The sequence below is a fragment of the Primulina tabacum genome, chromosome 1 (assembly GCF_025594145.1).
Source record: "Primulina tabacum isolate GXHZ01 chromosome 1, ASM2559414v2, whole genome shotgun sequence".
NCBI lineage: Eukaryota > Viridiplantae > Streptophyta > Magnoliopsida > Lamiales > Gesneriaceae > Primulina > Primulina tabacum.
Genome location: NC_134550.1, coordinates 166,795 through 179,550, shown reverse-complemented (window position 1 = coordinate 179,550; position 12,756 = coordinate 166,795). Strand labels below are relative to the sequence as shown.

The 12,756-nt window shown below is 35.8% G+C and overlaps 2 protein-coding genes across 4 annotated transcripts; both read right to left on the bottom strand.

Moving 5' to 3' along the window:
- Positions 1-3,259: 3,259 nt before the first annotated feature.
- Positions 3,260-5,724, bottom strand: LOC142523055 (putative inactive shikimate kinase like 1, chloroplastic). 3 transcript variants are annotated; one of them, XM_075628204.1, is made up of 11 exons: positions 5,524-5,714; positions 5,404-5,453; positions 5,278-5,332; positions 5,137-5,209; positions 4,963-5,050; positions 4,802-4,884; positions 4,593-4,719; positions 4,410-4,488; positions 4,265-4,329; positions 4,094-4,169; positions 3,260-3,749 (listed from the first exon to the last, which is right to left on the bottom strand). In XM_075628204.1, the coding sequence occupies exons 1-10, from the start codon at positions 5,666-5,668 to the stop codon at positions 4,101-4,103; spliced, it is 834 nt and encodes a 277-aa protein (XP_075484319.1). In that variant the 5' UTR covers positions 5,669-5,714; the 3' UTR covers positions 3,260-3,749; positions 4,094-4,100. The 3 variants fall into 3 exon arrangements, with proteins under 3 accessions (XP_075484319.1, XP_075483164.1, XP_075483695.1); XM_075627049.1 differs by lacking the exon at positions 4,265-4,329 and having other exon boundaries at positions 5,524-5,724; XM_075627580.1 differs by lacking the exon at positions 3,260-3,749 and having other exon boundaries at positions 3,989-4,169; positions 5,524-5,713.
- A 1,034-nt stretch (positions 5,725-6,758) lies between these two features.
- Positions 6,759-12,284, bottom strand: LOC142522280 (uncharacterized protein At2g33490-like). The gene is made up of 10 exons (XM_075625945.1): positions 12,093-12,284; positions 11,830-11,902; positions 11,237-11,311; positions 10,571-10,632; positions 10,414-10,482; positions 9,402-9,430; positions 9,116-9,323; positions 8,796-9,026; positions 7,259-8,288; positions 6,759-7,020 (listed from the first exon to the last, which is right to left on the bottom strand). The coding sequence occupies exons 1-10, from the start codon at positions 12,192-12,194 to the stop codon at positions 7,010-7,012; spliced, it is 1,890 nt and encodes a 629-aa protein (XP_075482060.1). The 5' UTR covers positions 12,195-12,284; the 3' UTR covers positions 6,759-7,009.
- Positions 12,285-12,756: the final 472 nt, after the last annotated feature.

Genomic DNA, 12,756 nt, shown 5'->3' with positions numbered 1-12,756 from the left:
GTGAAGACATCGCTCTTCAATGGAGACATTAAGGAAGAGATTTACATGTCTCAATCTGAAGGATTCGCATCAGTAGGAATTGAGCATAAAGTATGCAAATTTCATAAATCCATTTATGCACTCAAACAGGCATCAAGGAGATAGAACATCAAATTTGACAAACACTGCCACTGAGTTTGATTTTTCCAAGAATCCTGAGGAACCTTGTGTGTACAAGAAGGTTAGTGGGAGTGAACATTCCTGGTGCTTTATGTTGATGACATACTATTCATTAGGAATGATGTAGATATGTTACAATCAACTAAAGTATGGCTAGCTAGTAAGTTCTCCATGAAGAAATGGGTGAAGCATAATATGTATTAGGGATACATATCTATAGGCATAGATAAAAGAGGATGTTAGGGCTCACCCAATCTCTCACGCCCAGGAATGAACATCTCGAGCGTGGAGTTTACAAATGACCCAATTATGGGCAGAATGAGTGGCCTAATTATAGGCAGTCCAACACATAACGGTGGAACCCGTGCTCTGATACCATGTTAAGATTGGAACTTGGACCTAACTCAACCCCAAAAGCTAGCTCAAGAGGGGATTCTTCTTTCTTCCTTCGTACGTTGTTTTTTAGTTGGCAGAAGACTCTTTTCTTGGGCTTTGTGGTTGGAATAAAGGGTATTATAATAAAAGCCACGTTTGATAGAAAGAAGGACTATTAATAATGGGCTGGGGCACGAGTTTATTTAAAACAGGCTAGTGCAAGATAGTCCATTTGACAGTTGATTGGGTGGGTTTAATTAAAAATGAACCAAACATTGGATAATCATGGATAAAATAACACAAACCTACTTAATACATGCTACCAAACACAGCCTAATAATCAATGGCGGGTACATAACAGATAAACAATTAGGCTAGGAATATAAGTTTTTTTAAAAAAAACAAAAACAAAAACTGCGGTGGGACGGTCTCATGTGTCAATTTTGTTAAACAAAATCCATAAAATATATTATTTTTTCCAAAAATATTATTTTTATTATAAAAATGAGTATGGTTACAATATACATATTCTTTTATATATCTTCCAAATTGACACATTATATATATATATATATATATATATATATATATATATATATTTTAAAGCATTTATTTTTTGAAAGAAATATTGTTTTGTCTAAATGTATATTGTTTTTTTATAAAAGTTGTGCTAAAAATACACTTAATTTTTAGAAGTTATAAGTTCTGGCTTATGGCTCTATTTAAAAATAATAAAAAAAACGTTTTTCAATATTTATCTTGAATACTAAAATCAGTTCTGTTTTTAAAATAAAAACACTTGAAAAAATTGAACTTATTTCAACATTTTTTTAAAGTTATATCCAAATTGGCTCATAATTTACTGTTTGTGTGTGTAAACCAAAAATAGTTGCAGCTAGACTGATGGTGTGGGCATGGGTGGTCTCCCAACGACCTGAGATTGGGAGAGTACCTAGCTACATAGTATTGTGCATTGTTTGCACAAAAAAACTATAATAAGTGAAAAGATGGAACTTGTTCGTATTTTAAGAAGTCCATTAAATTAAATTAATCTACTCATGCTTCATGTGCTTTATTTGTACAACAAAAAAAGGGGTTATAAATTAAATGAATATATAATTTGAGAAATAAAATCCCTAAAATGACCAATTCAAGTAAGATTCATGGCATTGAAAGACAAATGCAAGATCATCATCATATAATATTAATGGTCATGTTATCCAAAATAATTATTAACTAGACAAACATGCATATATAATATATAGATTAACATTTCAAATAAAACCCCCTAGCTGCTTGATTAGATGCTAGCTATATACCCTCCAGCTAATTTTACTTAAAATCCATCTTCAATATTCATTAATAAAATTAGTAGAAGGCAACAACGAATTAATATATATAATCGTAGCTGGGCGAGCTGTTGAATATCATCCATTCACAGACGAAGCGTGAGGTCCAGGTTGACACCACGCTCATCCTCAACTACTGCTGAACCAGACGGAGGATGCACCCAGTAATGCGCCCCGGAGTTGATTTCCAGAGGTTGGTTGTGGAGGCGTGCATGCGAGAGGGAGTCGGCGTGCATGCGAGTGGCGGCTCGCTCGCGCTTGTGGGCATTCTGGTGGCCCCCTAAAGCTTGTGAAGTGCAGAACTTGCGGTTGCAGTAGAGGCAGGAGAACATTCGAGAGAGATTGGAGGATGATGGGTGGTTCAGTATTCTGTTGGATGGCTGGCCGCTGGTGTTTAGGTTCAAGAAATCGTAGGTGCTCGGGACGTGGTCGCCCATTGATTAATTAATATAATGCGAGAGATAGAATGAAGAGATACAGAGAGCGATATGCATATGTATATATAGCTGTACGTGAAGGAGATGATGTGCGTACCTACTAGTGTCACAAGAGTACGTACAAACAAATGTAGTGTGAGTGGTAGTGGTAGTGGTAGTGGGAGTGAAGAGAATTGAGTGACGGGGTTTTAAGTCTGTTTCATTGTTTTGTCTCTTTTCGCTGTTGTTTCTTTTTTGTTTGGATTTATAAAATGCTGCATCCTTTCATTTCTTGAACTAAATGTCATTAACTCCATATAGAATGGCTCCTGAAAATTCATCCCCCCATCCAACTCTGTAGGCCCGCCCTGCATGTTCCACACTACAGCAAACTAAAAATATGCCGCTCCTTGTTCCAACAACAAAGTCAGAGTTGTTGGCTTTTCTTACCATTTTTTCCATCCATTGTTGTTTCTCCAATTTTGGGAACCAACCCAAGAAACAACAAATAATACATTCGCATTAAATTACTTGCTGTTACTGTACATAAAAGTAGGGGTCGGTTCTGAATAATGCAACCGATCAGAGGAGTAAAATTTCTTTTTTATACTTGCTACACAAACGGTACATTTATACATTACTGGGTTAACTGAAAAGCAAAACTAAAGTGATGAGACTTTGAGAGTATGGGCTTCACATCCCCAGATTGGACAAAATGATGTGAGGAGACGTGTACGATGAGAATTTTGATACACAAAGGAAAGCCCACATTGTCCAATCAATCCTTAATTATATATATTATATTATATTATATTATATTATGAATTACTGATATGCACCAAATGGGTGGTGGTTTCGTGTTCATCGCCCCTGTTACATTAGATAAGTTTTCGTGCAAGTGATTTTACAATATATAGTGTTAATTGGATGAATGATAACAGATGGTGAAATTGTGCATGGTTGATGACCAAAAACCAGGAATTAATCAAATAGTCTATCTCACACACACTCACGATCATCAGTTTGCTAAAACCTCATATATTCCATTTGAGATATCACTCTCTGATTGAATCACCAAAATGGCAAACAAAACGTCAGTGCACCAATTATCTCTCTCCAAATTCCCATACTTAATTGGTTTTCATCACTTCACATATAACAGATCCAATCTGCTTAACTGGTATCCATGATTTCAGTCATTTCCTGAACACCATAATTCGACACTCAATTTATTGATTCATACCTTTTCGTCGCATTGTAAATAACACCAACAAACCCCCACCCCCACACACATTTATAATCAATAACATATACACAATGCATACATTATTCAAACCCAAAAATTATATCTATGCCCCAACTTTATATGGATGTTGTGGGCTTCGGTGAATAATAGAGTTTCATCGACTTTTCAAGGGAGCTGAAGCGTAAACGTGATGTTCTTGACCACCTGCAACCCCAACCACCAGTGCTAATTTTACTTCTCCAACTTTCAGTCGGCTCTAGCTAGTCAGTCGTAAACAAATTTATCGGAAAATTGATCCTTGATGATTGTCACCACTGCTCATGTTATTAAAAATTGGATAGCAGATACATACATAAAACCACTAGATCACACAATTGCAGGCAAATGAGCCATATGCTCATCCAGAGGGAGAAGCTCGTGAGGATTAAAGTGTAGCAGCGGAGTAAAATTTTAAAGAACTCATTTTTATAATTCGAGAAAACATAACGCAGCCTACAAATTACGTACAAATCATTCAAATTCTTATACGGACACTAACGTAATTGCACCTGGTGACTAAAATGGTCTCGCAGCCTCTTCCATCATCTTCTTCACTCTCACTAGTCTTTCTATCTCCTTCAGAACCTGTTCAACATAAAGAGCAGGTGCATTCTATGACTTGGTCGTCAATTAAACATTTTAAAAAAATACATCATTTCCAAATTCCAACAACTATTCACCTCCATACACATATCTTCTACAGTAACCTCATTCAGTTCATCATAACCCAACTCAGAAGCTAATTCTGCCACATACAAGCACAAGAGTGCATAAAAGAACGCCATCCAAATGAAGAGGAACGATACATGTATGAGGGGAACATACTCTGAAGTGAAATGGTTGCATCAGCTGTAGAATACCCACTTCGCCCACTATTGTACAATGTAGTTAATTGATCGAGAATCTGATATAAACCACTACAGATTATTCATAAAACCATAATACACACATTGCTAGGATTGGTATGTATGTATATTCTACATAAACTCAAATCTGAAATGAATGAACCTCATCAGAAGAATTGCATATGGTAGTGTCTGATGCAGATAGTTGAATTCTATCTTCCATTATCTCTCTGGCCACCAAGTCTAAAGGCACATCGATCCAGATTGAAATGCCATGTCTCAACAATGCCCTAAAAATGCAAATGATTAATCAGAGTTACATACAGGGCATAATGGATCTTTGTATTTATAACAAATCACAGACACTCCTACAAATTCGACGAGCTTTTAACAGCACCATTTCCAGCGCAAACAATCAATCGACCCATTGATGACAACTGCTTCAGTACTTCAGTCTAAAGACAGCAATTCCATGCATCAGCCATAAATTTCATCGTGCATGAAACTAATGAATTTTTCAAAAAAGGAGTGACCTCCGATGCAAGATATCCCTCTTTTTCGCTCTCAACCAATGATACTGCAGCGCCTTTTCCACCAACAGCTTCCTCCACCAAACTATCACTGCATTGTGAAACTACACTTAATGAAGGCAATCATTCTAGCATCTGAGAGAACATTTAATCGAGAAACAGCGGGCTTTAAAAAACCTGTCAAAGAAATAATATCGCAAAGCATCCGCCAGAATTACCCCCAAGCTAGATTTATAGGAGTTGTTCATTCCTTCAGTGATACAACCTCGACATTAAACTCTGAAATATGTTTGAAAGGAGAAGAAAAAACACGCTCACCAACTAAAAATATGGAGGTTCCCTTTAAATCTGAGGATATCTCCGAAGCCCTCTTCTGAAATAAAGTAAAGGGTTATGAATCCTAATCAGATTATCCAACAGAAGCATTCGAAGTCAAGGACTCACTTTAATGGCTGAGAAAGGATCGGCTTCAATAACTTTCTCCACCACAGAATCTAACAAAAAGAGAGACACAATTATAAAGACCATATGGAAGTTAAGCGATGGAGGACAATAGGATTTTACCTGAAGTGCTGTTCTCCAGGACAGCGCGGGCAGTAGAGTTAGGAGTTGGGAAAGATCTGCCGGAGAAACCGGAAAATGGACGGAAAAATGGAGGCGGCAAGCTGTAACGGCAACAGCCACATGATTGGTATTGGATTATCGACATTGTATTGTGTTTGGTTCGAAAAGTCGGATCACACTGTAATGAAATGTCTTAAATACCTTTGGATTTAAAAAAATATATAATTATTTTGTTTAACAGAGCATTGAAAGATGTACAAGAGAAAATTTGCATTGCAAACTCTAATAAATATAAGCCCATATCAAATGACAAGGAATATTTGCCAACCTAGACATTATATTATCAAATATAATAATCAATGAAGCACTTGTCATAAACTTCGAACATATCACATTATAATAATAACGATGCCACAAAATGAAAAACGAGGAGGATGATGATGATGGAATTTTTTTATTTTTTTATTTCGGGACTTACTTTGAACACTTGTTTCACAAGTATTGACAAAATATAAATTATTGTGGTAATGAATTTCCCAGTTTCTTTAATGCCATCTTCACATCCGAACGTCACCGAAATTGTAATTTTCACACCTTTTTCTTCAATTGAAAACATACACTCGCACACAAACATACACGTCTGTCTATACACACATACATTTCCACAATTTTCTAATATTTTAGCATATTAGCGGACGACACACAAACCTCTTATTTTGATGTTATTGTCGTATAAATGAATACGTTCCACCAACCTATGGACATAGTCCGCCACGCAATCCTCGGTGTATTATGGGCTTTTGTGTTGATGGCCCAAAAGAGCAGCTCATTATATTTATTGTTTAGATCCTTCCGTAGAATTTGTCAAATGAGAAAAATAGTGACAGTATTTGAAGAACGCTTGTGACATGATCTCAAGACCCAATTCATAATCTCTTATTTAGATTATCATGAAATAATTTTTTTTATGTCAAAAATATTAATTTTATTATAAATGTAGACAGTTGACATGGTACCTAACCTTTAACGAAAAACGTTTTTCGTTCTTACTATATATTAGTTTAATTGCTTTCAGGCACAAAAAACAAGTACACTAATCATATAAAACGTCAGCTATGGACCATTAAATTTAATTGACATCCAAATAAAAATTGCTGCCAAAGAAGCAATAACGTCTACTCAAGTTTATCTGCAGGTCTCGTTTAGACATAAACATACAGTAACATATATTCCTATTAGCACAACATATCATTCATATTTCCAAAATTTTCAAGAAGCAATTTTCGAATGGAGTTAGTTAGTTAAGAGAAATCAGCATACATTCTACAAAATCAAGCATATGATAATGGAAACAGCTCTGCAGTCAGAGCAAAATTTATGGAACTATATTTACAGACCTTTACCCAGCAAGAAGCTAATAAAACATACTCAGCCTACAAAGCCAAAAGAATGAACGCAGACACTCCTTGTGCATATGGAAGATAGTTCAGTTGCCACCTGTATCAATTGAACAAAGATTAGGATGAGTAGATTGTCTCCCAAATATCTAGTATTTTCTCTTTCCCATGCTACTTAATCGTTTGATATACTATTGTAACGGAGAGCAGGAAATAACAACAAAATCTTCTAAAATAATCAATCAGCCAATGCATTCTGGATTGTAAATCATGACTTACCTACTTGAGCACTAAAATGTACGTGCTTACGCATGTGTATCTACTATAATAGTGATTACCTTGTATTTGCCCAGAGTTTGGTAACTTCATGTTCAGCAACGCTATAGGTGTTAACGGAGGAGAAGCTACTTCAATGTTTTGTGAAATTTGAGAAGATTGTCGCCCCTTGCCAGCATGTAGAGATATGGCCTCTTGACTACTAGTACGTATAGAGAAACTTCGAGAGATGCTTAGCCGTGGGAGTGGAAGTGGTGAGCCTTCTTTAGATGACCGTAAAGGATTCCTATATGTTGGAGATATTTCTCGATTTCTATTGCCTAGAGGAGCAGAGTGCCCGAGAGCAACAGCAGAACGAACAGGATTTGAAGCCAACGAATCGGGAGGCCTAGGAAGCTCATGAAGCTCACTTATTTTAGGGGAAGATAGAAGAGGATGTGCAGCATTGTGAGGTAAGTTTAGAGACGAGGGTGGTGGGGGAGGACCACAAGTTACATGAGAAAACATTCCAGAAATTGTTTGGGGTGGTTCAGTAGAACCAATGGGTCCATTGGTAAATAACTGGAGCTTGTTAGATGATGGCTTGGGAGCTAATGGACCAGAGAATGCTTGTCTTTTAATTTTTTGAGTATCGATTCCACCATGTCCATCAACTTGTGGTACAGCAGCTACTTCGTTCAGAGGGCGAGGAAGTGGGAGAAAGTGCTTATCACTGTTCTCTTCGACTGCCACTAGAGATTTGGAGGTACTGTGTGCAGACATATGATCATCTGTGAATTTCTTGTGCTTTTCTGTGTCGAGTGGAGAAGAATGCCACAGATTTTTTGAGCTTTTATTGGGTAATGTCGTACTTGTAGGTGGTGTACAAGTATTTGTTCTTGAACTCTTAGCCTCAGCTGGAGTGGGCAACACATGGGTATTAAGTTTCCACACAGTAGCCTGCATTTCTCTGATTCTTTCAGCCGGACCAAACTTCTCTGAATTTATTGGAGCAGAATGACTGCCTGCTCGATGTTGTTGATTAAGCATCAACTCCGCTTGGTTGTCTTTCATTCTCGACATTTGTGGATTTGGAGCAACCACGTGGTCCAACTACAAATGCCATTTCACAAGCAAAGTCAAACATAAGGGCAGGACAAAATGACAACAAAAAATATGCAATGAGTTATGAGTCAACATGAAGTAATTCACTTCGGAAGAACACACTCCTCCCTATGCTAAAGGTGAGCAAAGAGCTTAGTGAAAGATTGATAGTTGATACGGTATATCATAAATACGTAGCACCCTAGTTCTCGCATTGTGTGCATTCACAAACATAATAAATTACTGCATCAATCAACTAATGGATATCTAGCTCAACAAATATATCCAGAACTTGGGTTTCCATAATAGCCTAAGGATCAAAGACAGGGATTTTCATTGTTTTAAAGTGCGCCAAAATTTATTAGGCATCCAAAACAACATTCAACATTTGAGACAAGAGATCACAGAGAAATTAGAAGTACTACGTTAATTATAATGATTTTCCAAAGAGCTGTTAATGGAAAAGACTGGGCTAAAATTTGAAACCAAATAATTAGCCAGAAAAAATCTACTCACCTCCATTGAATTTCTTGATACAGAAGCATTGTCCAGATCCTGCTTACTTTGTCTATAGTCAACACTCAACTCTCTGTCATCATTAGTATCAAAACTGTTCCCTTCATCATCAACAACTTCCCCATCACACAACTCACCAAGCTCATAATCAATGTGATGAGTTTCTGCAACATTTTTAACACGTGGCTCAACAGCTTCAAGAGATTGAAGTCCTTTCCGAAAGAAATTTAACTGTAGTTTGGAAATAGGGGTAAAAATAAGAGACTTCAAAAAGATTTATAAAACACATTAAACTTTGATCCGTGAAAATAAGAGAGAACCTGAGCTGCATGGTGACGAGCTGCCTGTGTCAACAGGCTTCGACATTGCCCTTGCTTCAGCGATTCAACACGAAAAACACAGAGCCTTGCTGCTTCATCATATTCTTCACGAACTGCATGGACTTGCTGTGAGGTAAAAGTCTCCCCTTTCCCATGTCTCGATTTTCCTTTTTCTTTAAGCTGTCCCACCATATATTCAAACATCTCTCTGCAAATTATCCAAGAAATTGTGATCCATGGCATAAGGAGAAAATATCAAAGTTCTTAAAAATGAAAAGGCGTGAACCTTTTCTCATCACATTGCAACTTCATCTCCTGCACCAGTGAAAAATAGATCATTACTGCCATTACAGACTAAAACTTGCATTATTAAATAGTCTATGTAATTAGTCAACATCTAGGGTAAAAAGTGTAAATGTGAGCCATTGAAAATACCTCTTTCCCACAGCGATAGATTTTTTTTGGTTTGGTTAGATTTGTATATTTTATTTGTTTGTTTTTTTGGGTACGGTGGGGAACAGCTGATATCCAATTGTTCTCTCAGCCGATGAAATGAAATTGCATGATATTATCTAGGACAGAGTCACACCACTATCCTGGGAGATTTTTTTTTTAAAAAAAATCCAAAATACTAGAACCCACAAAAGGCATTATTAATTGTTCAGACCACGTCAATTCTATATGCAAGTTTTTGCCAGGATCAAAGGATTTGATCAACAGTTTTGAACAAATAGTTGATTCTAGGTATAATAGATTTCACAATTAACTGGGTACTACAGAAGTCCACCACCCTCTTACCCAATTTCAGCACCTTGAGGAGGGAACAAACGAAAAAAGGGAAATAGAAAGGGAAATAACACAAAAGAGAAAACAATCAAAATATAGGAATTTTTTACTCACGCATCAACTAAAAAATTCAATCAGAGCTTCTAGCATAGGAGATATCGAACTTTTAACAGGCACGATAGGAGAGGAAAAAGACCAGTGTTAGCCTCTTGCTGTTATAAATAGTCTAGCTCATAACTAATCAGAGCATCACAAGTTAAAGCTCAACTCTTTATTATTGCTGTTGTTGCAGATAAGAGAAATAAATCGCTAGCTAAGCAAAAACAAAACTTATTCCCAATTCATGCCTTCAGATATTGTTATTGTCAGGAGATGTGCATACGGATGCATAACACAAATCAGAGAAGCCGTTCACTACCTCAGAAGCATCTCAACAAGAATTAAACAAAAAGCTTGAGATTCAGGAACAGATTTTCGATAACCAAAAATAAATCACTGAATCTGACGGATACCTCCACTTTTCGAAGCTCGCTAAGAAGAGATTCTGATGGATTTGTGATTGTCATGATGACATGAGACCGCTGAAATGTAGAGAATAGCATGTTATGATGGAAACCTCCATATCAATTGTAATTCAATTCTAAAAATGGCAACATATTATACACTGACATAAATATCAACAAATTTCCGAAGTTCAAGCTGCACTCTTCCGAGAAGTGATAATGTTCCTCCTGTGAAATCGCGGAAAACAAGGTGCCCATTAACTTTGATTTCAAAACAATTAGCACTAGAAGGCAACCATACCAAAAGTAAAATGGTAAAGCTTCAAAAGGTGAAACAGGAGGTGAAGGAATCAAGAATAACATAGATGCGAGATTAAATGCACCAGTATTTTACGAAACGAGCTGTGCATATCAAAAAATACCTTGAAACCACGACCATTTCCTATATATAAAAAAAGAAGTTATTTGTAAAAAGGTATTTGTCAGCGTAAAAATACGTAGTCATTATTCAAAAAATATAGCACCCTTCCTTAATACGAACATAGTAAGTAGCACGTTTTGTTTTTCACCAAAAGTGCCAAATATATGAACAGAATATTTCAAATAACATATACTGCAATAAAATGAGGCTCAAGATAGACCAGTCGAATCAGATCTGATCATTGACCAAATAAGCCGCTGTATAAATGAAAACATAAAATTAATTCAACAGTCGCTTGACTTCATTTTACATATCAGATAACGTCAAAGAAAGAGAAAAGCAGCAACATGCGACGATGCTCTGAGGGAAAAAAACTGTAGATTCTAGAGAGAGACGGAATTGATTGCATACCACTTTCTCCATCGTCATGAATTGCAGTTTTATCTAGTAGACAACTTCCCATCTCCAGCAATGACTCTGAAAACTCTGAAGTGAAACATGTATGCGTGATGATAAAATTTATGCAATGTGTCTAATAAGATAAATCGATAGGCACTCAGGCAGTTAGGTGATATTTCAATTTACAGATTGAAGTAACTGCAGAATAAAGTTTTACTGGCTAAAATAAACTAGACTTGGCTATTTATCTTTTTCCTATTTCCACCCACTTGATCATCAACCCAGTTTCAACTTCCCGCCATTCCAAAATCCTTCCGAGATCAGGCAAAAGCCAAGTAACAATTAATTTTGTTGTGATGCAATATCTATCAAATAAAACACTTTTTTACGACAGCATTCTTCACATTTTATACTTCCACTGTAAAGATGACAACAACTAGGTTCATGCTATCCATTATGGCCGCATAATCTCCATTAATAAACATCTGCCACTCTCCACTCCAAAAGAGGTATTTCTGCAGAATAAAAGGTGCAGGTCTCCCACTCTCTTTTCCTCAACTAAATGTGATATCAGAAACGTAATAAATGATTCAATTATTATTTACCGTAAGCGCTATTTGCCGTAGCAGCAGCCGCAGAAAGCAAGCTATCATAACAAGTTCTCATATCTTTCATATCCTGCAAACGATGCAAGTAACAAAACTCATAGTCTAAAAATGCAGAGGACATATGGAAAATCTTGGAATAACGCGGCATCTTATTGATTTCGATCGAATTTTGGTAGTATTAGCTACCAATCAAACTGCAAAATTAGGTCGACAGTGAAGAAGGAAATAATTAGGGCTGAATCAAAAGAAAGTAGAAGCACCTTAGCTGCTTGAGTCAATCCATCTATGTTGAGATCCCAATTATCCTTGGGCTCGCTCTTGTTCATCGCGATTTTTCTCAGCTTAACCAAAGACGATTTCATTTCCACGAACAGAAATTTCTGTGTTTTTTTGGACTCAGAGAGAGACCTCTTTACGCTACCAAATCAAATGAAATCAAAGGAAAAGTCAAAAGTCAAAGTTAAATAAGGATTTGTATTAAATAAGTAGACTAAATAAAATCGAGGAAGGCATATTTTTAAATAAATAAAATATCAAAATTTAAAAAACAAAATATCCTTGAAAATATCGCAAATTTATAATGATTTTCATGTAATGTCGTTGATTTATTTCGCAGGACTTTTATCGATATTTATAAATTTTTTTAAATATAATTTTATGAATTCTGTAATTTATAATTGTGTTTTTTAATTTATTTGAACTAACAGTTGAATATGAATAAATTTTAATTTTTTAAAATATTTTTACTTATTAATTTAATTTACAAAACCATAAATAAATTAGTACTAAATTTATTCTAGTTAAACTTCAATTATTCAAACATTAAAATGTTAACTAATTTAATGGTAAAAAGTTTCATAAAATTCTCAAGAATGACACAAGTTTCATGTATTCTTATTAATACAAATTTGAGTGTCAATAACG